The sequence below is a fragment of the Radiomyces spectabilis genome (genome assembly GCF_025331425.1).
Source record: "Radiomyces spectabilis strain NRRL 2753 chromosome Unknown BYT42scaffold_1, whole genome shotgun sequence".
Classification (NCBI taxonomy): domain Eukaryota; kingdom Fungi; phylum Mucoromycota; class Mucoromycetes; order Mucorales; family Radiomycetaceae; genus Radiomyces; species Radiomyces spectabilis.
Genome location: NW_026251926.1, coordinates 1696498 through 1719952, shown reverse-complemented (window position 1 = coordinate 1719952; position 23455 = coordinate 1696498). Strand labels below are relative to the sequence as shown.

The window sequence follows — 23455 nt, the reverse complement described above, 5'->3', positions numbered from 1 at the left end:
AGCTCATTCCGAGAAGATGGTACAAGAAGCGCTTGATGTACTCATGAAAAGACGAACGGTCTTGATCATCGCTCATCGTCTGTCTACCATTCGAGCTGCCGGTAAGCTATCCATTTATTTTTTGTGTGTTTACGAGGTACTTTATATTGAATTATTTCATTTTTTTCTATAGATTTAATCGTTGTCATGGGCCGAGTACCTGGCAATATCATCGAACAGGGTAAAGCGATTTTTTATTTGCTAATACTGCTTTTTGCAGAGGACTCACTGGTTGAAAATTTTGGATGATAGGCACGCATGAACAACTTCTGGCGAATCGATCGGCTTATTATAGACTGCATAACCAACTGATGAATGAAGAACTGTAGAATCAGTACTGTCTTCGTATTATATGAAATGATCCTAATTATGGATACTGTCCACACAAAGACTCAAGGCTATAAGCGATTTTGATTAATGCGTATTTTTTGAAAACCCGTCGATATCCATCGTGTTGCTGTCAAAATGTCGGAAATTCCCACAAATTCTCGCCGATTTTCGCAGGCCAGTCACGTGGGTCATCAACTCCGCCACCGCTGCTTTCGAAAAAAAAAAAAAAACTTTAAAATAAGAAAAAAGCAGCCTTGCACATTTCCACCCTCCCACCCCACCTGCTCGGAAAGCAGTGCCCACTCGCCACATTGTCTATGCGCAACACTAAAATCCTCTCGGGTTCTTCTCACCCGGAGTTTGCTAAACTTGTATGCAAGCGTCTTGGCACCAAGCCGGCCGATACAACCTTGAAAAAGTTTAGCAATAAAGAAACAAGCGTTGAGATCGGTAATGCAGTTACTTGAGCTTCTCTTATTACACCCTTGGTATTTATCTATTGGCATTCTTATTACTGTTATTTAGGAGTTTCTGTACGTAATGAAGACGTTTTCATTATCCAGTCTGGTTCCAACGAAATGAACGATAACATCATCGAGATGTGTATCATGATTCAAGCAGCTCGCATGGGTTCGGCCAAGAGAATTACTGCTGTTTTACCCTACTTCCCTTACTGCAAGCAAAGCAAGCGCAAAGGTCGAACCTGTATTACTGCCAAATGTGAGTTTGTATAGGCATTCCTTGGAGAGGAAATCTAGAAATACTAACTTCGGGTGCAAATGATCATAGTGGTGGCCAATATGCTTGCAGTTGCAGGTGTAGATCACATCATTGTAAGTCTACGACACTGTTTTATCTTTTCTTTCTGTGATGGGCCTATATTGATGGAATGGTATATTTTTTCTAGACAATGGATTTGCACGCTTCTCAAATGCAGGGTTTCTTCCAAAGACCGGTTGATAATTTATATGCAGAACCTGTCATTGCCAAATGGATCACTCAAACCGTGCCCAACTGGGAAAATGGCGTGGTTGTAAGCAAAAATGCAGGTGGCGCCAAAAGGTAAAATCAGAGAGAATCTTGCTTTACTTTTTTGCATGCTTCCAGGGCTTGAACTGACTTTTTGGATGACATGGTAGAGTGACGTCCTTGGCCGACGCCCTTCGATTGGATTTTGCATTGATTCATAAAGATCGATCCCGCTCTGGTCCTCATGGCGCCAATCGCCCCTACAGTGGTATGCCCAAAGCCAATGCTGATGGTGTGTCGACGGTCCGCGAAGTCGAAACCGAAGAATTGATGGCCTCGATCTCGTCTATCAGTGAGACAGGATCTAATGGTGACGTTGTCAACGCTGCTGTGTCGGTGGTCGCCAATACGGAAGGTGAAGAAAGTACCATCACACTTGTCGGTGACGTCAAGGGTAAAGTGGTGTTTTTGACGGTAAGTTCAGGAGAAAGTGATAATCTAGGGTGACCAGAAAAAATGAGGGAGGGGGAGGGGGAGGGGGAGGGGAGAGACAAGTGCAACGGCAAGTTATCGGAATCCCAGCGGAGTCACTGACTATTTTTTTGTGTATACGATGACAACAGGACGATATAATCGATGGATGTGGCACGTTCCTTGATGCTGCAGAGCATTTGGTGAAAAAATGCGGTGCAGACAAGGTTTACATCATTGCCACCCATGGTGTACTCAGCGGCGATTCGATTAAAAAAATCGAAGCTTGTGACAGTGTTTACAAGGTAGGGCATCCAAAAGGGAATGAGCGACGGCAACACAAAAATTCATGCCGTTAGTAGTTGGTGGTGACAAACACGTTCCCACTTCCCAAGGAAAAAATGAATCAATGCACCAAATTAGAAGTGATTGATATTTCCAATACCTTTTCAGAAGCGATTCGAAGAACGGTAAGTCCTTGTTTATTTGCGTACTGTGCATTCTGCTTCTCCAGGAGGCTTCCATCGAAGCTGAGCGGAGATACCAGCGGATTGCCTGAGCGTCAATTTGGTTGGTATAAAGTTGCTGACGGTCCTTGTTTCATTGTAGCACAATGGTGAAAGTGTGAGCTATCTGTTCAACCATGCGGATTAGAAAGTTGAAAAAAAAAATCCCAACCAGCGAATTCTTTCTTTTTGTCTCCTCTCTCCCATATTAAGCAACTACTGCTTCTCCTAATCTAGAATAAAATAGAAAAGAGTGAAAAATATTCAATACAAGGAGGGTCTTTTTTTTTTCTTCTAAACACACAGAAAAAAAAACCAAGCGAAAAAAAAAAGACGACAAGAGAAAAAAAAATTACATTTCGAAAAGGCGTGTCTTAAAATTTCTCCCCGTTCTGTTTTTTTTTTATATCCTGTTTCTTTGTCAATGAAGTCGAGGAAATCCAAGCCAAGCAATGGCAGTGGTGCGACTAGCCCCAATAGTGGACGTTCACAGGAGGAAATTGCTCAACGTAGCAGTACCTTTACATTTCTAAAGAATCGGTTCTTTGCCAGCAGCGGTAGTGGCACGAGCCATCATGAAGTGCGCACCAACGTTCCATTACAACCTCCGGTCACATTATTATCGGATGCGGATAACCAGACTCCACTGTCGACAAGTCCATGTGCCTCCACATCGTCTAATTACTCCATGCCACAGAAATCACTGTGGTCAGTAGACAATACAGGCCGTTCGTCGTCCGACCGTACAGATGAACCCGTCGTGGACAAATCGCTGTCAAAATCGTATGATGATCGCAGTGCTTTCCACCACCCGGAATTCTCACGCTCAGGTGCCAGCAATGCACGACCGGCATCGTTCATGGCCCTGGAAGGTCATGGACTTCACCATGATCATTCTGCAGTTCAACCACTCGCCAGAAGCGGAGGGGATTCCACGGCTAAAAATAAAAACCGGGCCAGTTTGATCATTGTTAAAGAAGGCTACCTTTACAAGAAGACCGATTTTCGACCCTTTCATAAACCTTCCAAGCTTCATCGAGGTTGGAAATTGTATCGGGTAGCGCTGCGTGGCCATAAGCTGTACCTGTATAAAGTCCCCGCCGAATCACCGTTTAAAACTTTATTCCCGTTGCCCAGAGACCATTCCCTGTCACTGTCGTTATCCAATACCAGCCTCGCCTCACAGAAACATGTACCACCCATGTTGACATCCCTACCATCACCCAAGGAAACGTTCCTGAATGCAGAAGATTTTGATGAAGAAGCTCAGGCACAGTTATTTTCATCTCCCATTCACATCCCTCTGTGTTCGGCTACTTTTACTGAAATTGATCCGTTCTCAAGGCAACATGTGCTCCTCATTCTCCTTGCGGAAAAACTCGTCATCTGTAAAAAACCACAGGGAAAAGATACTTGGAGAATTGAGTTCCGTCTGCCACTGATTTCCATCAGACTGGAAGAATCGACCGATGAACTGTTATCAGCTCCGACCACGCCACGATCCCAAACCGACAGCTTATCCAGCCATTTTTTTCAATCCGACATGCGTTTGGCACCTCCCAGTTTTACCACCGATGCTTATGCGTTCACCCTCTCCTTTCGATCTCGACCGGCGGTGCGGACGGTGTATTCATGCAAATCGCGCGAAGTAGGCATGTCATTTCTCGCGGCTGTGTATGAGGCGCAGTCATGCCTTGGAAATACCACGACAGGCTCAATGGCGGAAATGGAAGATATTCCCGCCATTTTATACAATGAATCTTACAAAGGCACCAACATCCATCCCAATTTGGTGACATCCGAAACCGATTCGACCCAACGTAAAGTGCAAGGTGGCACCGTAGAAGCTCTCGTGCATGAATTGCTATTCCAAACGCAAGGACCTTCGGATGACTATCTGAATGCGTTTCTATTAACGTATTCTGTGTTTATGGCAGCGGGAAGAATCCTGGAATTGTTCAAAGATCATCTGACTTGGACGTTGCAAGACAAAGTCATTGGCACAGAGGCTTTGTTCTTCCGCGTCCTCGATATCTTTAGGGTGTGGTGTGAACGGTTTTCTCAAGATGTGGTGGGGGAAGTCGCTTCCGGCATGATCTCGATCCTCGATACACTTTTCACGCGCGATGAACTGACGAGCGACCTTCGTGACAGAGGAAAAGCGGTCAAACAAATCGTGCTCAGAACCGTAGCTGAGAATGGCAAAATGCACGAGCAGTCAGCCGATCTTACACCTTTATGGGACGAAAGCCACATTGTTCAAGACATCCCTGGCGTATCTACTACTGACTCGGCATCCACCTCGCCCACGTCCGTGGATCTCTCCAACGTTCTCGTCACAGGACTTAGCTGCGCTCTCTTTCTCAGCATTGACCCGGCACGATTGGCAGAACAGATTTACTTGTTCCATCTGTCGCTACATCGGCTACACATTGAACCGTTGCTGTCTCCACTGTCCTTTTTACCCCGACCCCACGTATCACCCAAGATGCAGAATGCTCTTTTATTCACCAGTGTCACTCCCCACTTTTTAACCCGCATTATTCGGAACCACATTCTTGTCGATACTCAGCAAAACGATACACTGACCGAGGGATACAATGGCAAACTTATGCGAACGCAGCTTTTGGAGCGTTGGATTCGTGTAGGCATGTGCTTGTTGGATCTGGGTGATTTGACAGGCTGGTGCGCGGTCGCCATGGGAATTTGTTCGCTTGGCGTTGTCCGACTCAAAGAATCATGGAAAACCGTCGATCGCGACTTGGTCGTCATGATCGTACGGGATTGGGTGCGCATCTTGGCGGATTATGGATTATTTACGCAGGATGCTTGGGTCGAAGGATGGGAAAGTACCATGATTTTGCAATTCGCTAGCATTATTGATATGGACAAGTTATCCTTGCCACCTCGCTCTTACACCACACGATCGTTGCCATTTTTCGGGACCATTCGTCAAACCGTCGATCGCGTGCGCCGCCATATCCGACGCTCTTTCGATCCTTGCACCGTCAACTTTTCCAAATACTGGTACATCTACGACATTATTCAACATGGATTGCAAGAGTGGAAAAAAGATCATCGTCCGCTGTCGGACGTGGACAGTGTGCCGTTCAAGGTGGTCGGTCCGCTGCAGACCTTTTTTGATCGTTCCGTGACCGATTTTATCTCTGTTCCTCATAATTTCAAGTACCTTCAAGAATGTTCTCTAGCATGTGAACCTCGCATTTTCGGCAGCGTGGAACGCAATCCTCGGTATGATTCACGCGAATCGGAAGTCGCTCCGCCGTCTCTTTCGCTTCTCACTTTCCCAGAAATCATCAAGAGCTATGAATTATTCCCGGACGATACAGCTTCGCACGATGGTTCTCTGGAAGGTGCCAGTGCTGCCGCCGTCTCATCTCCGTCCAAGCTGCAGCCTGGAAAGAAATACTCATATCAAAGCATTCGTTCTCTTCGCTCTTTTCTCGACGATGTGACTCAGTCGTATCCCAGTACGACTGGTTCACACAGTTCACGCCATGCTGCGGCCGGTGGTGAGGACAGTACACGTCGGTCGGCACGAGCAAGCAATCGCAAGTTGTTTCGGCGCCGTACTTACAGCTTCCCGCCCGGTGGACCGTCGGCTGATACGGAATCGACGAGCGACTCGCGACATCACGGCAGTTACCTGGATTCCATTCACAGTAAAACGTGGCTAGGGTCACTTATTTCCCAACAGCATGGATCACAAGACGATAAGCTGCTTTTTGATGCGGCGCAAAGAAAGGAACTGCCCCATGGCGAATGGATTCTGCGTATTCACGGAGGCGAATTGATCTTAAAGGCTTCTACGCTTTTGGTCGCTCCAGGTAGTGAAGAAGCCATGTCCCAAAGTACTTCGAGCGGGTTTTTAGCCGTTACCGAAAGAGGGAGCTCCTTGGTACGTTCGCGATCTGGTACTCTTAACCGTGACAACGATGTGACGACGTGGAAGGAAGATGAAGAACCAGCCTCCAACGCCATTCCGCCCGAATCCAAAGTACTGGTGACCGTGAAGTCGGGCCGACTGGAACGTCTGGTGGAAGTACTAGTGCATGGTGTCGCTGGTTACAGTGATGCAATGAAAGAGCAATGGCCATCGTGGTGGCGAGAAAGTCAAGGTGAGAATGCACCGCAACAATTAACGATGGATGAAGAAGAATACGTTATCGCATTCTTTACCACGTACCGTGTATTTTGCTCCTGCACACGATTGTTGGACCTTTTAAGGGATCAATTTATTCACGCCAAAGCATCGTGTCTTTGTACGGAACAGCATAAACTCAATTCTCTCGAATCCATATTTATCAATGATGTCCCTGACGAAGAAGCATCGATGATGTCCCGTTACGACTGGAAAGCGGTGGCCATGGTCCAACTTCGGGTGGTCAATCTGTTAATCTATTGGATGGAAGTTCATTTTTACGACTTTGTTGACGAAATTGAGGTTTTGCGCCATATCAGACGATTCTTGGACTCTGCAAAGGCCGCTCTGGAAGAATGGCAAAAACCGCTATCGGAGACCCTTGGTGACGATCCCGATATTGCTCGCGCATTGGCAAGCGCTGCAATCATTGAGCAGCGCATGAGCGATTTGCGCGGTCAATTCATTCGGAAAGCGCTATCTCCATGTTACGACTTGAAAGCGATCGAGTACGATATCATGGGCAGTCGCAACGTGGACGAATTGTATCGACGGCTGACCATTGGCACGCAAAGCTTCAGCACCACGGTACAACAAGTGAACAGCAAGACCATGGCATTTTGCCTGGTGGATTCGGCGCTGGACAAGAATGCTGGCAGTCTTGTGGATGCGTGCTCGGCCAAAACGTTGTTGGAAGAAGCGGATCGTTCGGTGCGCGATCTGGCAGGATCCGTAACGTTGCAAGATTGGATTCAGACATTTGACGTGTTCGAAGTTCAGTCGGGCGATTTGTATGCTTGGCTACCGGCACGAAAAGCGTCGCGAACATCGGTCATGTCGTCGGCGCTATCGCCGGTGACGGAAGCGCCGTCAGCGCAGCAAACCAACTATCATATTCCTGTAGAAGACGTGATTGTGTCCGATATCTTCACCGCCATCGAAGGAGCGCGTCGCTCGATTGTGTCCCCTTCAGCATTTTCTGTAGATGACCTGTTACTTGCGTTCCCTAGCTCCATTCAATATCTGTACTGCATGCACTTTATCATCCGAAGTTGGGTGATTCACGAAATCACGGCTCGGCAGATCAGCTTCAAGGCCCGCGTGGAACGAATGGACAAGTTTCTGCAAATGCTCATCATGAGCAAGGCCGCCACCGAACGAATGGCGTTGTTTCCGGAATTGAAAGCTTCGGGTCACGCGTCTCGCCGTGTGCCTGGCTTTATCGAGTATGCGGTAGCGAGCGCGCTGATGAGTCCCGAAGTACGTTTGTTTTCAAAAGCCTGGAACGAAGTATCTCGTCGGCATAACAACGCGGCTCTGGATACCTTGGAGAACTTGCTGCAACATGTATCACCAACGGAGTCCGTTCACGAAAACGAAACGACGCTTATGCTTGTCCCGAGTCTTGGTTGGATCTTTGAACGCATGCTGGAATTATGTGTTTCGGTACCCAATGCTTACGGTAACAATGACGATATGCTGAACTTTGACAAGCGACGCTACGTGTTCTATTTCTTGCAGCTGGTGATGAATGCCCAGATCGATTTACAGGAAGCATCGTCGCAGCAGGATTCCAGCCAACCGTGCATGTCGTTCATCGTCACACCCAATGCACACAAAATGACATGGAAAGAAATGAAGGACTACGCCCACCGAGAGAATAAAACGAGTGGATCATCGTCCGGCAGCCTGGTGAGTCGTAGTGCAGGCCATAAATCGCACAGCAGTCGATCGACCGTCTTTGGCAAACTGGTAATGGAGCAGCTGGAGAAACTCAAATGCGACATCAAGGAACGCGATCGTATCGATCGGGAGTGGCGTGATTTGCAACAAAAACTTCAAAAGAAGCAAGTGGAGCAAGCGCGGAACATGGAGAAACAGGAACGTCGCAACCAGAAGCATCATCAGCATTTACACTTGTCTTTGCAACAGCAACACTACCAAGTGCTTCCCAAGATCAATTCGTTCCTTCGCGGACTCCGGCCCATCTCCATGGCAGGGTCGACCCTGGCTACGATTCCAGGCGAACAGGATCCAATGACGCTCTCTTTCCTAACCACCAAAGCATCGACCGTCATTAATCTGATCCATTCTACGACGTCCGTGGCGAGCGCGTACACGAAACGTGATTTCGTGTTTCGAGTGGTCACAGAGGAAGGCGGACAGTACCTGTTTCAGAGTATTTCACGAGACGAAATGTATGATTGGATGCAGCACATCAATAACACGGCGCGCGAAGGGGCGGCGAAGCGTCAAAGCGTACTCGCTGCCGAATCCTTGGATATTGAAGCAGGCAACCAGCAATACACCGAGCTGCCCACCACCGCATCGCCTCGCTCGGCAAGCAAATCAGCGCGTGCCACCGTGTACGGTGTGGACCTGCCATTGCTGATGAGTGATGGTCATATACCCATTATTGCCGAGAAATGCATGAAGGAAATTGAAGCGCGTGGACTGGAAGAAGTCGGGATTTACCGTGTGGCAGGAACAGGATCCATCGTAACCCAACTGAAGCGCGAATTCAATCGCAACTCCGCCAAAGTGAATCTGAGCGATCCTGCATGGGCAGACATCAATGTGGTCGCCGATGCTTTCAAGCAGTTTTTGCGAGAGTTACCTGAACCGGTGCTTACTCACGGACTGTACGACGAATTGATAAATGCGTCGGGTACGTTTTGTTTTGAGATTGTTTTACAGTAGCCCATCCCATCTGTGAAGATTCATATTGAAAGATGGTTTTGTTTTTTGTTCATTCTAGCTGCGGAAGACCATGATGAACGCGTGTACCTCATCAAGACGATTGTGAAAAAGCTCCCACTCACGAATTATACCTTTCTAAAGCGATTGATTGAGCATTTTGTCATGTAAGTTACAGTATAATCGTGTAAAATTTCCTGTCAAGCTGACCAATCGAGTGATAGTGTCACTGATTTTGAGGCCACGAATCATATGTATGCGACCAATCTTGCCATTGTGTTTGGACCTACACTGTTGCAGCCAGCTCCTGGACCTGCATCCTTTGCTACTACCATGTCGAATCTCGGGCATCATCAAAACATTGTCAAGTATCTGATCCTGAATTACCATTACATCTTTGACGTAGAAAACGAAGAAATGGAAACCGTTGTCGTGGAAACAAAAATGGAGGAAGAGGATGGTCACGTTCATGAATAATCCTCTCTCGCTCTCTCTCTCTCTCTCTCTCTCTCTCTCTCTCTCTCTCTCTCCTTTTCCTGAAGTGAGGGTTCTTTTTCATTTATTCCATTTTTTTTTCCTTTACCATTCTTTCTATATCTCTATTCATACTATGGCAGGTCCATATCATTTACAATTTATCATTCCGTGTAATCATCTAGAGAATCTTTGCTTTTCTCGCATAAAATCGGCAGTTTCATTCCCATGATTCTCTTTCGCTATCTCTCTCTGCATTATCATGATCGCAAATAATTTTCCATGCAATGTTTGACGCCATCAGTAGTACATCACCGTCCCTGTAAAAGAACATATTTTTACGTTATTGACACAAGCAAAGATAACGAAGATCGCCGCTGTGAGTGTTGCACACTGATAGAAATAAGCCTTGATTTTTCCCACTCAGCAAAGAGGATTCCGGCGATTGGCACCAGAGTCTGTGCCATGGCAACACAACATGGCTGAGTAACGAAGAAGATTTTTGTGCCACCGATTTTCAGATGCTGCTATCACCGTAACATGCGACTATAAAAAAAAAAAAAAAACAATAAATAGAGGGAGAGGTTGACTATTCTATTTGCAGAATAGAATGTGCTTGTGCTGACCGACTAATTACATGTGTTTTTTCATGGGATTCTTTCTGTTCCTGAGAACCTACATAACCTAAAGAAATTATCTGTATGTGCCGCTTATAAAACATCATCAACAACTACATTGGATTATAATAGTTGATTTTGATGTCACCCCGTACGCATCTTTAGGAAGTTCTTTGTTCACAAAGACATTACCACGATTTTCTGTACCTGCATAATGACATTTGCTTATGGAGCCTGAAATCTCCTTACATTTCATCATTTGCTGCACGGCACTGTTCTTTTTGTTTCATGCTTAAAATAGGTAATACAGGCGAGAAAATTTTGTCCAAATGATCCGTTGTAGATCTGGACCAATATCATTGCCCTTATTTTTATTCCTTCTGTGAGCGTATTATGATCAAGTAAAAATCATATGGAATTTCTTTATCACACAAAGTGGTGGATTAAGTCAGAGCGTATCACAAGAAAAAAAATCCCAATGTCAATCTTTGAAGTATTCCAACTCCGATACTTTTGTCCACCGACTCGAGGCCCAGAACAAGGCAAGATCGTCAAGAGTTTCCTGGGCCTCCCCTTTTCTTTTATAAACGTGCCATGACCATTTCGGTTTATTTTTTGCTAGCACTTTTATACTAAATTAAATATCAAATTGCTTGGTCAATCTCAAAGTAAAAGGAAAAGGCTTATTATTTTTTTTGCCCAACTGGGGAAAGCCAATCAGACAAAGTTTAACCCCAAGGCCTTGGAAAAAGAGAAAAAAGAAAAAAATCGCAATTTTTTTTATCGATCAACGATCACTCCGCTACATTATTTTACTTCTTTCTTTTCTCTACTCCACGTACCACGTCCCTTTTGCCGTATCATACATTCTATCGACACTTTTTGCCTTGCCGAGAGAAATCCAATGGCGAATTTCTTTGTCTTTCGATGGGGGCGACGAACCATCCTGCTATTAATTGCCATCATTTCGGCTTCCGTATATCTACTGAGTTCCCTATCGTCTTACTCCTATGATTCTTATACTTCATTTACAACATGTCATCAACCACGATCAGAACCCGAGGACACCCTTTCAGGGTCCACCAATGCATCTGAAGTCATTCAATACCGTTACATCAATCTAAACCACTTGAATGCCTCGGAACATGCCAAAGAAAACGGGGAACATCTTCTCGTACTGACGCTTGTCAACAATAACGACGCCCAGCATTTGGAGCAATACTTTCGACTTTTAGATAAAACGACGTATCCGAACCAGTTAATATCTGTGGGCTTGCTTGTGTCGAATGCGAACGAAGCGACGATGGATACTGTCCAGCGAGTGATTTACAAAGTGAAGAATCGATGGTTCAACCACTTTTACGATGTGACAGTGTATCAGCGCGATTTTCCCATAGATACCACGGTTGGAGACGATGCCGATCTGGCAATGGTGGCCTACCAACGATCGATCGTTGCCAAAGCACGAAACTATCTACTCACCGCAGCATTGAAAGAGTATCACAGTTGGGTGGCGTGGATCGACCTTCATGTCGTACAATATCCGACTTCTATTTTTAACGATCTGATGAGCACCAATGTTGATGTGATTGTACCCAATTGCTTGCTTTTACGGAAGGACGGTGCATTTTGGGGTTTTGATCATAACAACTGGGCTGAAACCGATGCAAGTATCCAGATGGTGAACGACATGCAAGACGATCGCATTCTTATGGAAGGATACGAAGTGACCTCGGTATCCACAGGTCGAATGAAGGCAAGTACTTCCATCTAAAATTGCACTCGGCCTTTTTTTTCTGTTTTTTTTTCTTTTGACAAGGTGATATGGAATCTAAACTGATCGACGGTTTGTTTCTCTTTTTTTTGGATTTCAGATGGTTGACATGCCAACGCATCTGGGATTAAAATACAAGGTACGCTTGGACAGTGTTGGAGGCACTTTCACGCTGGTCAAAGCCACTGTGCACCGACAGGGCGCCATCTTCCCTCCTTTCCCATTCCGTCACGCTATTGATACAGAAGGTTTTGGACAAATGGCCAACGCCATGGGTTTCGATGTCTATGGCATACCCGGCTACCGTATCTACCATAGTTAAAAAACCACATCGTATCATCTTTTGATTTCCAACTTTTTTATCATTTACCACCCCTTCTACACAGGGGCGGACACACACACACACATACATACACACACGCATACATGCATAGCCAAAGACAAAGACAAAGACAGACCCAGCGTATCAGATACCAAGAATAGGTGCTTTATAGAACTGATCCGTCCCTGTATCATCATTTAAAAAAAAAATTGATCCAAACAGGAATGTCATTGAATAAAATTCCATCATCCTATCATGACAACGTTGTCTCGTCTCTGAATTTTTCTTCTAATCATGCAGTGCTCTTCTTTTTTTGTCCTGATTTATTATATTACGAAGGGCGCCTTCTACGATGGGAGACAAGAAAATACAGTGGGAATGAGAAAAGAAAAATAACAAAAAAGGGACCTGTGAAAGATGATGAAATCCTACAAACTTTTTTTTACTCTAAAATAGGAATTTACAGATCTTCACGGACTCTGTAACCAGGACCGTAAGGTTCCTCGGTCAATGTGGTGTATACGCCAGGTGCAGGCTCGCAGGTCAAACGTCCCGATTGAGGTCCAGCCTTGATAGGCTTACCTGCTTTAATGTCGTTCAAAAGCTTCTTGGTGGTCTCGGGGGTCAAATCCTCCTATAAATATCAAATCAATTTGATACAGTCAATTTTCAGGTAGGTGATATTGCAAGTTTGCAAGTTTTCCATTATGACACATACATAGTAGTCGTCGTTGATGGCCATGACGGGAGCGTTAACACAAGCACCAGCACATTCCACTTCAACCAAAGTGAAAACACCATCCTTTGTTGTTTCGCCGACTTCGATCTTCAATTCTTCCTTGATTGTATCCAAGATCTTGGTAGATCCACAGCCACCCAATTGACAAGGTGTGGTTGTGCACAACTGAAGGAAATATTTACCCACAGGTGATCTGTTGATACGCATCGATAAAAGAGAAAAAAGGACTGGTTATCACACTGTCATTTAACTCGCGTTGGGGGTAGTGATGCGACGAGGGGTTTTACCTGTTGTACATGGTATAGAAGGTTGCGACTTCATACACACGCATGGGAGGCACTTCCAACAAACGAGCGACTTCGTTCATCACCGAGATGGAGGTGAAACCGTGCTGTCTTTGACCGAGATCCAACAAAGGCATAATAGCGGCCTTTTTGTATTGAGGAGGATACTTCTTCAGGATCTCTTCCATGCGCTTCTTGTTCTCCGCATTGAATTCGAAAGGAATGTTGGCATTGTTATCAGGAGTGTCGCGATGCTATAAAATGAGGCAGAAGATAGAGAAAAAAAAAAGGCAACGAACAATGGCTCAGTAAAATCGTAGATAAACAAAAAGTTGGAATTGGTGTGGGGGTGGGATTGAGGATTGCTTACCACAAAGAGCGCGTCCGACAGGGCACATCGAGAGGTGTGGAGGTTACGTCTAGCGAGGACACTGGGTGTTTTAGCGGCCTGACGAACGAGCAAACGTACAGAGTTCATTCTAGAAAGACGACAAGGAAGAGTGGGGAAGGACGGACAAAATGGACTAAATATCCAATGTAACGGAAGGCGAATAAACCAAGTGTTTTTTTTTTCTTTTGGCCACTTTAATTTTCTTGTTTATCGCGGACAAACCAGCCCAAGTCAAAGTCAAAGTGGCTGACGTCAAATTTTTATTTTAAACAGCGACACCAGGCATCTCTATTGCAACTTTTTATGGGCAGGGACTTGAAGTTTAGGATGAAGTCGACTGTGTACAAACGCACCTAAATAACCCATTGCAAAAGCTCTTGTTAGCAAGCTAACATTGGATTTCTTTGTAAGCGAATTCAATCCACAATAATCCTTTACCTGCTTCGTACATACACCAACAAAGGGTGCCACATCCACCGTAAAATGCCACTCGTCCCAGATCGCTAAACTCGTTCAAGAACGGATACGGCCAATATCCGTTTTTCGAATTACAATAGGAGGACCATAATAAATAAAATACACAGAAACCATAAATCACCATAATGTGGCGGTACGACCGTTCAAACTCGATGTTGAACACCAAAAAGTCGAACCACAGGAATAATGCGGGGTAAAGATGTAGAGAAAAATCAACATTAACAGGGATCGGAGGCATATCCTTGGGTATCAGCGTCTCGGGATCATACAACACCATGGACCAATACATCACACACACCAACCCTTCCAGCTACATGGCGATTCATTTCCTAATTGAATACGATGCATTCGAAAGCATTGTTGATAGTACTAATTCCTTACCGGTGTGGCAATATTGGATACAATCTCGTATGCAGCTAATAGGTCATACGATGCCAATGAGAATTCTTGCCAGCCACCTAATAACTTCCACTTCTCTTAAGGACTTACTTGGCATACTTCCAGGCACCATGAACCGAAGGACATTCAACGCAAAGGCAAACGTTGCTGTGGTGAGTCCGAGAATGGTGAGGTACTATGGGTGGATAGAATGAGACATGGAGCGACCTATATCGACTGTTGCATTATGAATCTCGTAGAAAACGATGAGTTTTTACCTGAAAATGACCTCCAAATCCAACCGCATAAGGATTATCATATACAAAATTCACGCAGTAAAGGCCATAAAGATTCGATAGTAAACCAACCAGATTGATTGATAAGCTTGCATATTGCGCAGGCTTGGTCATCTTTTTAGAGTATAAAAATTAACGAGGAATAAGAAAAAAAAAGTGATGAGAAAAAAGAGAGGAGCAAGAAGCGCCCCTGATAACTTTTTGGCTGATTTTAAATTGAAAATTGTCACGCATTGGCTCATTTCCAACCTTACATCTCGGTTTAGGCGTTGAATGAAGCCTGGATTATATCCTCGGGCTGTCATCCATGCATATCATTTAGTATTCTCAACATTACCAATCGATTGAGTCATCGATGACTGACATTTGTGCCATCATCTGACAAAACGACACTGACGGATGGAGCTATGGTTTGACTATGTCTGTTTATTGGTGGGTTGTGAATTACCGATGAATGCAAGTTCTTCGGAGTGAGATAAATGCAGAAGTGAGGTGGATGCAGGTTTGTTTATGGTTGATCAAGAGAATACAGGCACCTTCCATATTCGAAGCCGCTAAGGATGGCTTTCACTTGTCAAGCGTTGTCACTACTTGTAAACAAACATCATGGGGTTTCGTACAGTGATTTTTTTTTATTACTTTGTCTGACTTTGCGCATCGGAAAAGAGTGAAATTTCCAAATTCTGCAAATATCGGACAAAGCTCACCGTGATCAGAACCCAGTAAAGCCTAACGCTTGTGATTCATCATATCACCATGATGACCATTTTTATTACAGAATTTCTAAGAATCATCCTTTGCAATATTGATACATGAATTAGAGAACTTTTTGTCTTTGCGAATTCACATGGCAATGCTCGATTGTTTCCCTTTAATCTTCATTGCGTCATAGTTGCGTGATGGCGTCCAAAAAGCGGAATCGCTGAGAAACAAATTGGGAATTTATCCGGATGAGCTTTTTCCAACATTTTCAAGGTCTGTGCTCACTCTCATTATCCAGAAAAGAAAAAGACAACCAAAATACCATTATTTCGAAAGTTGCTGAATATTAAGCTGACATGTCTCTGAATGAGATTTATAATTTTCTCTTGCGGGGCAAAAAAATGTTTTAAACAACCATGTGAAATGGGCTTTTATTATCACGGTCACATTTGCTCTTTTACACCAACAACTGGATCTAAAGATACCACCTCTATTCTTGCTCGGAAAGATGTGTGTATTGACGAGATTTTTGGAATGCAAGATGTTGATTCGCTATTTCAGCAAGTTATACGATGAAAGCGTTACGTAGTACGAAGCTAACCAATGCCAGTTTCCTAAGGAAATATACATCTTGGCTTGCTGCCCATCTACTGCTGTATATCCTTCACCTCCGATTAAGCTTATTTCACAAGATGCTTCCCATCAAGATTGACACTGATTGTACCACATACTTTATAACCAAACAGATGAAGGCCATTAAAAAGTTAACCTTATGTCCAATACGTAATAAAAAAAGAATGCTTTTATAAATGGCGGTGGCGTCCTCCAAATCTCAAGAAGGGCTCGATTGGCATGTCCTTGACGCAAAATTAATAAACTTTGTCCAACCTAACACGCCAACAACACCAAGATCGATCTGTAGTAGAATAGGAAGCATACATCAGCTGCGCGCCAAACCATCAGGTTGATATCCGTCATTTCATGGGCTATTTGAACAGTTACCTTTGGATTCCCAAAGTTTTTGGTAGGATCGTTTTCGGTCACGACAAACCAATTTATAAGGATAGATATGGCTTCCCCAGGTTTGTCACCGTGTATGTGTCAAGACTTGCTAGAACTTCAATATGAAATAAGGAGAATTTATATTGCATATCAGTTTATTAAGAGCGACCTCATTTCTGAGCCTTCCTCTGGTGCTTTGCAGATAAATCGAGCTTATTACTGCAGTTTAAAATAATTTAGTGTAAATGTTGCAAATAACAGGCTTGTAACTTTGTCGAAAATTGTGTGATTTTTCTATTGATCGGGAATTTGGGCAACCGGCCTCCGGCCACCGGCCACGGGCAAGTCACATTTGCCACATCATGGCAAGCGGACCTTCTTATTTGCTCTGCTGCCGAAATGAGGGAAACCCGTCCAAACCACTCTGCTGCTGATTCTGTGCCATGGCGTTACCCAACCTCTGGAAGATCTATTCGTCCTTTCGTACTCCCGAGGAAGAAAGACAGTTTTCTCGTTCGGCATTCTTCAAATTCAGCGGCTATATTCTTTCTTGCATCGCAATGACCGTATTGGCATCACGATGGAACAGTAAGAACAAATTAATAGCAGCGTAATCTCTCGTCAATCATGTCGCCCGAAAGCAAAACCACGACAAACCATCACTGCATTCTGTATATTCCACAAAACCCAAAATGACATTGTTCCGTAACTTTTTTCCCCCTTGTGACCGTGCATTGTATTCCCGGAAGCTAGAAGGTTGGACACCGATTTCGCAACTTGACGCCTCACAAATAACTCCCATTTTTTTTTTTTTCGCCTAACGTCCATCCATAAATGATTTTGTTAATGCAAAAAGGGAAAACATCAAATAGTCCGCAAGACATTAATGCTTCGAATAAAGAGGCAGAACAATATATTTTTTACGAAAAGCGAAGCCATCCGTTTCAATTATGCTGACATTCCTAATCCGTACTTGCAAAGCTATTTGACAAAATGTTTTGCTCTAAACAACCTTTGTGAATTTTTTTCCCCGCTGATCCTTTGAAAGCAAAACCCGTCAACCTTATTGTGACTAAGTGAAAGCATCACCCTCGTGCTTCAAGCGAAGGCTTCTTTCATACACCTATTCCTAATTGCCCGCTTTTTCCTTCCAACTTATTCAAGTCGGTGGGTTTCTGAAATTTTTCTCTCAAACATTTGCGTTATATGTATGCGTTTGGCATATTTAAACCTGTTTTGGCAGACCAATTCCATCATGGCCTACAAAAAAAAATGCTTCGATTGCACAAGTTGTCACTCTGAAGTAGAAGCTTTCCACCGACATAATAAATCCAAAAAATTCATCTTCCTCCATGGACAGGTTCGGAAACATTTTGAAGTGCCCTGAATGAATGCAATGAATTAGAGTCATATGGAATATTGATTACTTTGAGTTGCTTGCTTGATTTTCATGTGACAGTTAGTTTTGTGTTCCTTGCAAGGAACGAGCTCAGTGTTACTTGAATTCATTAACTCCTCTATTAGATCGATTCCGCCGTCAAGTCTCGATCATATCGTTGAAATAAGTTTGTTTGCGCTTCATAAAAGATCAGCAACATTCTCTCAGGTACATACTTTGTTTTACTTTATACAAAATGCTAGCGATAGGGTTAAGAGGCAACCAGGTAGTCATCTCAGCAGTAAAGTGGGTTCATTATTTATCCCTTCGCTGACATTGAACGTTATTAGCAGCAGCGGTGTTCAATCGCTAGGCCAAATATGGGCAAAGGCACATTATATACGGGCGTTGTGCCAGATCCATTATTTATATCGAACCTTCCACTGCATCACAAAATATAATGTTGCAATATGAGTGATTTTGTTATTTCATTTTGTTCTAATCGAGGATGTTAAGCAAGTCTAAATTCTCCGCAGCAGGAATAACACGGTCAACCGCCCCATTTTGTGACCTGTCACTGTCGATGTTCTTCTGTGGGGACTCCGTCTGTGCGTTGACCGATAAGCTTCAACAGAGGGGGGACACAGATTGATAATTGTTCCACGCTAAAGGCGCCAGAATTCACGCTGCACGAGAAACCTTGGTGTCACCCGACCATTTTGCCTGTCCTTGCGGATAATGAAAATGCTAAATGAAATATAAAAACAGAGAAAAAAAATCCACAGTGCGACAGATTCTTTTTTTTTTTTTTTCCCCACTTGTTGTATCCTACAGCTCACCATGTCGCAGTTAACGTACACGCCAACTTCCTCGATTCCTTCCATCGTAGACGATCTTCGCCAAACCTTTCGATCCGGTTTAACCAAAAATATAGCGTACCGCAAAGAGCAGTTGAGCAATTTGGTGCGACTTATGAAAGAAAATACCGATGCGCTCGAAAAAGCGATCTGGGACGATTTGCACAAGCACGAAATGGAGTGCTCTGTAGGCGAAATCTCTCCCATAATTGATGAGTGTGAATACATGATCAAGGTGCCTTTCCCTTTTCATGTAACGATGATCCTGCGTTGCTGACTAAAATGAATTTCTTTTATTGGTATTACCAAATTTAGAATCTCGATCGCTTTTCCAAAGCAACTCCAACCACCAAGCGCTTTCTTATGAACAGCGGTGATAAAACCATCGTCCGCAAAGAGCCCAAAGGTGTCGTTTTGGTCATTGGCGCATGGAACTACCCTGTCAATCTTCTTCTCATGCCTGCTGTGGGCGCCATCGCCGCTGGTAACTGCGTCTTGTTCAAGGTAAACATCAATACATTAATACAAGCCAAGTGCGAACACGAGATTCCTGCCTACTGACAATAATATGATCCATTAGCCTTCAGAAGTGTCCGCACATACGGCGGAATTAATCTCTCGCTTGCTGCCCAAGTACCTTGACAAACGCGCCTATGCTGTTGTCAACGGTGGCGCCGATGAAACAACGGTTGTCCTTGGTAGGTTGATCGTTTTCTAAATTTGGTCGTATTTCCAAACCGCCTCTTCTAATACTTGTTCCTGCAGAACAAAAGTTTGACCACATTTTCTATACCGGCAATGGCTACGTTGGTAAAATCGTCATGGCGGCCGCTGCCAAGCATCTTACACCGGTTACCTTGGAATTGGGTGGCAAATCGTAAGTCAACCGTTTTGTTGCTCGTTTACAAGATATCGTTGCCCATCGAGAGATAGGCTAACTTGGCTTTTACTTCAGGCCTGTCATTATTACACCTGATGCCAACTTGGAAGTCGCTGCGAATCGTGTGATTTGGGGTAAATGCTTCAATAATGGTCAGGTACGTACCCACTCCCTTCCAACCACCGACGAAAGAAGAGTGCCCTGTTTATTTATCATTGCATTTAGACCTGTGTAGCTCCGGATTATGTTTTGGTCCCCCAAGACATGTTTGAACCGCTCATTGCTGCCTTCCGTAAATCGCTGGTCAAATTTTATACCGATACTCCTCAGAAATCCAACTCGTACGGACGTATTGTCAGCGCTCGCCACTTTGATCGATTGAAAACATTGATTGACAAGTGCGACCCTAAAACCATTCTTATCGGCGGAGAAACAGATAAGGACGATTTATTCATTGCACCCACCATTGTCGGTCCCCTCACCACCGACGATGAAGTGCTTATGCAACAAGAAATTTTCGGTAGGCTTTCTGACCGCTGAAACTGCCTCATTCGCATGTACATATCATTCATGTTGTTTATTGCAGGCCCTATTTTACCTATTATCCCTGTAAAGGACATGAATGAAGCCATTGAAATTGTCAACTCGAGGTATGTATATTTCAGCGACAGCCGATTGATATGCTTAACATTGTTCTCCACAGAGATCATCCCTTGGCGATGTACGTCTTCTCCGAAAACTCAAAGACCTACAACCACAGTAAGTTGACCAGACTTTCATCGAGACCTTTCAGTCTTTTTTCAATACGGCACCACTCACTTTGTTAATGTAGTTCTTGATAACACCAACTCGGGAGGTGTGGTGATCAACGATATTTTGATGCATCTTCAGGAGCTGTCTTTGCCTTTTGGTGGTGTGGGTGGATCCGGCATGGGCAATTACCATGGCGATCGATCCTTCGATACCTTTACGCACGAACGTTCCACCATGATCCGATCGACTGGCATGGAAACTGTGCTTTCAGCTAGATATCCACCTTACACCGATGACAAGAACACGCTCCTGTCACTCCTCGTGTATGGTTTCCCATCGTCGGCCGGGGCCAAAGTCAAAACTTTCTTCACGGTGTGCTCCGCTGCCTGGAACGTTTTCTTCAAGAAGAGCAAGCTTTAAGTGTTAATCCAAGATCCATCTTTATTTTTATTTTTTTCCAGAGACGTCCACCTCCATTCTTCTGACAGTGACCCCTTACCATTCTTTCAAAGGATGTCGACGGCCCAAATTTCGACAATGCACTTGTACTCGTTAACTACTTTATTATGCTGCTACTTGATTCCCCTCTATAATTGTGCGGACGTACTATACTTATTTTCTTCGTTCATTTTTTTTCAATATGAAGATATCTATGACCTATTACGGTATTCACCAACTTGGGGTTGATGTGTATTCCATGGTTCGCTGTTTGATGGCTACTCTCCGTCCTTGCAAGCCTACCGTCTGTGGTATTGCATTGTCCTAATATCTGGTGCAATTTGCAATGAAGCATATAATACAATTGTCGGCCGATTACCGAAGCCAACAGCATGAACTCTGTAAAATTTTCATACTCCAGTCGTACAGTGCAGTGTCTCACTTGGCCGACATGATTCATCAGAAGTAGCATGTGTCACTGCACCTAGTCACAAACGGGTACTCTTTTTATTATCATCACATCGAGCGGAGAAAGGGAGTATAATTGGTGGATGATGTTTCAAGGGCAATAGATCTCTTGTTTGACCGATAGTAAACAATACCATAGGGATCTATCCAGCAGAGACATGAAGGGACGCCCGTTTTTGATAAACTTATCAAATTTGCCCATTTTATTCATTTAGTAAGGATTTTGCTTGCGATATAACCTAGATTATATAGTGTATCAGATTTCGATGTGTAACGCGACCTGGTTTTGCATCCAATTTTTACCTCATAAATTGTCGGCCGTTCTTGGACATTGGGGTTGATCATTGCTAAGATAAAATCCTTGAAAGGCTGTGAATACCGATCATGGTCTTTGGGGAACATCACACGTCCATTCATAACAGCAAGCGTGACGGATCCACCTTGTTCACTGTCACTCATATCAAAAGGAGACTGCCCGTATGCCATGGCATACAAGGTACATCCCAAGGACCATATATCGACTTTTTCATCCAGCACACAGTCTACTTTCACATCCAGCAGTTCGGGTGCGCGGTACGGCAGCGATGAATGCTCCGCAGCAATATCCTGCATGATCCATCTTTAGTTTTACAAATGTTTGTGTTGCCATGATTTCACATCTGGTTTTACCTGTTCTCTTAAAGCCTCTTTTTTGTTGTGAATAGGTATGCGAGCAGGGCACGCCGATCCAAGATCCATGATGACGGCTTTGTTTCCGTCATCAGATAATAATATATTGCTACCAAAACCGACAAGCTGTTAAGAGACGCATATTTTACACAAGATATTGCAAGCGTGCTTTACCCTGGCTTGATATCCCGGTGAGCCCACGGCATCAGTTTGGCTGCAGCTTCCGCTGATGTTGGTTTGTCGCGATGTGTGTGCATCACCCTTACAGCGTCGCAAACGTCGAGAAACATCCGTAACAATCGCGTCTCTGAAAAGTAGACGTTTTTCGCTTTTCGCCTATCCATGATATCTTGCAAATTGCCACGCTAAGGATGATATATAAAGCTTTCAACATTGTTTTTCTAGTCGCAGCAAGCCCTCGAACTTACTCGATAGAATGGTAGTAAGAGATACACTATTTGGCGTCCGTTCGGTGCAGTAACTGTCGCATGATCCTAAAAACCAAGAGAAAAAACCAGGTTAACCTTAAGCTGAAATCCATAAGTTGCAATCGATCGAACCAGCATGGAAATAATATGGTCGCTTTCGAATCGGCGGTAATTCTCAATTTCACGGTGGGCATGAGCCACTTGTTCGCGTAGCTGGCATTCCATTTTCTTCAATGCGTAATATTGGCCCTCATGATCCTGTACGAGATAGACCAAAGAGAAGCCTCTTCAAATAATTGATTAGTTAATGTAGGAGCTGTTAGACGGAGCACGGGAACTGGGAGCACCAACTTTACCCAGCACCTAGCAGTCGATGGATCCTGTATTCGCGGCCGCTGATGGTGACATTATCACCCAACGATGTCACTACTTTCTGGTAATAATCGCCCACCGCCCCTTTGGCGGATTGAATACTTTCAACAATGTTACTAAAGAAGGAAGCCATGGGCATTGCACACTGTGTGCGCAGTCTCCCATTGTGCGGAACTACAAATACAATAGCGCTTTGCGGAGTCGGCGGATTTCGTCAACCAAAACGGTAAGAATTAATGCGAGTGCTTTTTTTTTTTTACCAGTCATCTGTGGGTTGGATAATATGACATTGGCATAGATCACCATTAAACCAATTAAGTATTGATAATATATGTAGTTATAGTTTAACAGATTATCAGAGTCAAGGCATTCATAAGGGAAAGAAGGTCATCGATGAAAGTCAATCCATCACGAGCCTCTGGGATCATGGAGCGATTAATTATATCTACGGATTAAATATTATGCATGCACAAATCCAGCGTAACGAACTTGGATTTTCTAATCGACATATGACCACACAAAGTGGGTGCTAAATTTGGAGTCTGACATAATTTAGTGAGACGGCCGGGATCCCATTGGCTG

At 44.1% G+C, this 23455-nt stretch overlaps 7 protein-coding genes across 7 annotated transcripts; 4 read left to right on the top strand and 3 right to left on the bottom strand.

The window, feature by feature from the left end:
• Nucleotides 1–584: 584 nt before the first annotated feature.
• BYT42DRAFT_552551 (phosphoribosyltransferase-like protein) lies at nucleotides 585–2668 on the top strand. Its single transcript, XM_051566393.1, has 7 exons — nucleotides 585–1089; nucleotides 1159–1202; nucleotides 1277–1431; nucleotides 1509–1812; nucleotides 1962–2114; nucleotides 2172–2279; nucleotides 2419–2668. The coding sequence occupies exons 1-7, from the start codon at nucleotides 948–950 to the stop codon at nucleotides 2461–2463; spliced, it is 951 nt and encodes a 316-aa protein (XP_051428418.1). The 5' UTR covers nucleotides 585–947; the 3' UTR covers nucleotides 2464–2668.
• On the top strand, nucleotides 2538–9791 carry BYT42DRAFT_22588 (uncharacterized protein). Its single transcript, XM_051562604.1, has 3 exons — nucleotides 2538–9145; nucleotides 9236–9341; nucleotides 9399–9791. The coding sequence occupies exons 1-3, from the start codon at nucleotides 2740–2742 to the stop codon at nucleotides 9649–9651; spliced, it is 6765 nt and encodes a 2254-aa protein (XP_051428417.1). The 5' UTR covers nucleotides 2538–2739; the 3' UTR covers nucleotides 9652–9791.
• A 1067-nt stretch (nucleotides 9792–10858) lies between these two features.
• Nucleotides 10859–12619, top strand: BYT42DRAFT_525211 (Anp1-domain-containing protein). The gene is made up of 2 exons (XM_051565328.1): nucleotides 10859–12021; nucleotides 12140–12619. Exons 1-2 carry the CDS (start codon nucleotides 11170–11172, stop codon nucleotides 12359–12361), a joined length of 1074 nt encoding a protein of 357 aa, XP_051428416.1. The 5' UTR covers nucleotides 10859–11169; the 3' UTR covers nucleotides 12362–12619.
• On the bottom strand, nucleotides 12620–13953 carry BYT42DRAFT_552543 (thioredoxin-like [2Fe-2S] ferredoxin-domain-containing protein). Its single transcript, XM_051566392.1, has 4 exons — nucleotides 13755–13953; nucleotides 13388–13638; nucleotides 13080–13293; nucleotides 12620–12995 (listed from the first exon to the last, which is right to left on the bottom strand). The coding sequence occupies exons 1-4, from the start codon at nucleotides 13860–13862 to the stop codon at nucleotides 12822–12824; spliced, it is 747 nt and encodes a 248-aa protein (XP_051428415.1). The 5' UTR covers nucleotides 13863–13953; the 3' UTR covers nucleotides 12620–12821.
• Nucleotides 13954–15095, bottom strand: BYT42DRAFT_552541 (FAR-17a/AIG1-like protein). The gene is made up of 5 exons (XM_051566391.1): nucleotides 14909–15095; nucleotides 14742–14826; nucleotides 14634–14668; nucleotides 14214–14562; nucleotides 13954–14128 (listed from the first exon to the last, which is right to left on the bottom strand). The coding sequence occupies exons 1-5, from the start codon at nucleotides 15038–15040 to the stop codon at nucleotides 14064–14066; spliced, it is 666 nt and encodes a 221-aa protein (XP_051428414.1). The 5' UTR covers nucleotides 15041–15095; the 3' UTR covers nucleotides 13954–14063.
• Nucleotides 15096–18848: 3753 nt separating this feature from the next.
• Nucleotides 18849–20918, top strand: BYT42DRAFT_609644 (Aldehyde/histidinol dehydrogenase; the record flags this gene model as incomplete). The annotated part of the gene is made up of 9 exons (XM_051571291.1): nucleotides 18849–19100; nucleotides 19181–19369; nucleotides 19446–19563; nucleotides 19631–19742; nucleotides 19821–19902; nucleotides 19971–20265; nucleotides 20332–20395; nucleotides 20449–20504; nucleotides 20578–20918. 9 exons carry the CDS (start codon nucleotides 18849–18851, stop codon nucleotides 20916–20918), a joined length of 1509 nt encoding a protein of 502 aa, XP_051428413.1.
• A 689-nt stretch (nucleotides 20919–21607) lies between these two features.
• BYT42DRAFT_601441 (kinase-like domain-containing protein) lies at nucleotides 21608–23440 on the bottom strand (the record flags this gene model as incomplete). Its single annotated transcript, XM_051571028.1, has 8 exons — nucleotides 23134–23440; nucleotides 22858–23064; nucleotides 22634–22787; nucleotides 22502–22567; nucleotides 22248–22438; nucleotides 22074–22182; nucleotides 21708–22010; nucleotides 21608–21643 (listed from the first exon to the last, which is right to left on the bottom strand). Exons 2-8 carry the CDS (start codon nucleotides 23010–23012, stop codon nucleotides 21608–21610), a joined length of 1014 nt encoding a protein of 337 aa, XP_051428412.1. The 5' UTR covers nucleotides 23013–23064; nucleotides 23134–23440.
• Nucleotides 23441–23455: the final 15 nt, after the last annotated feature.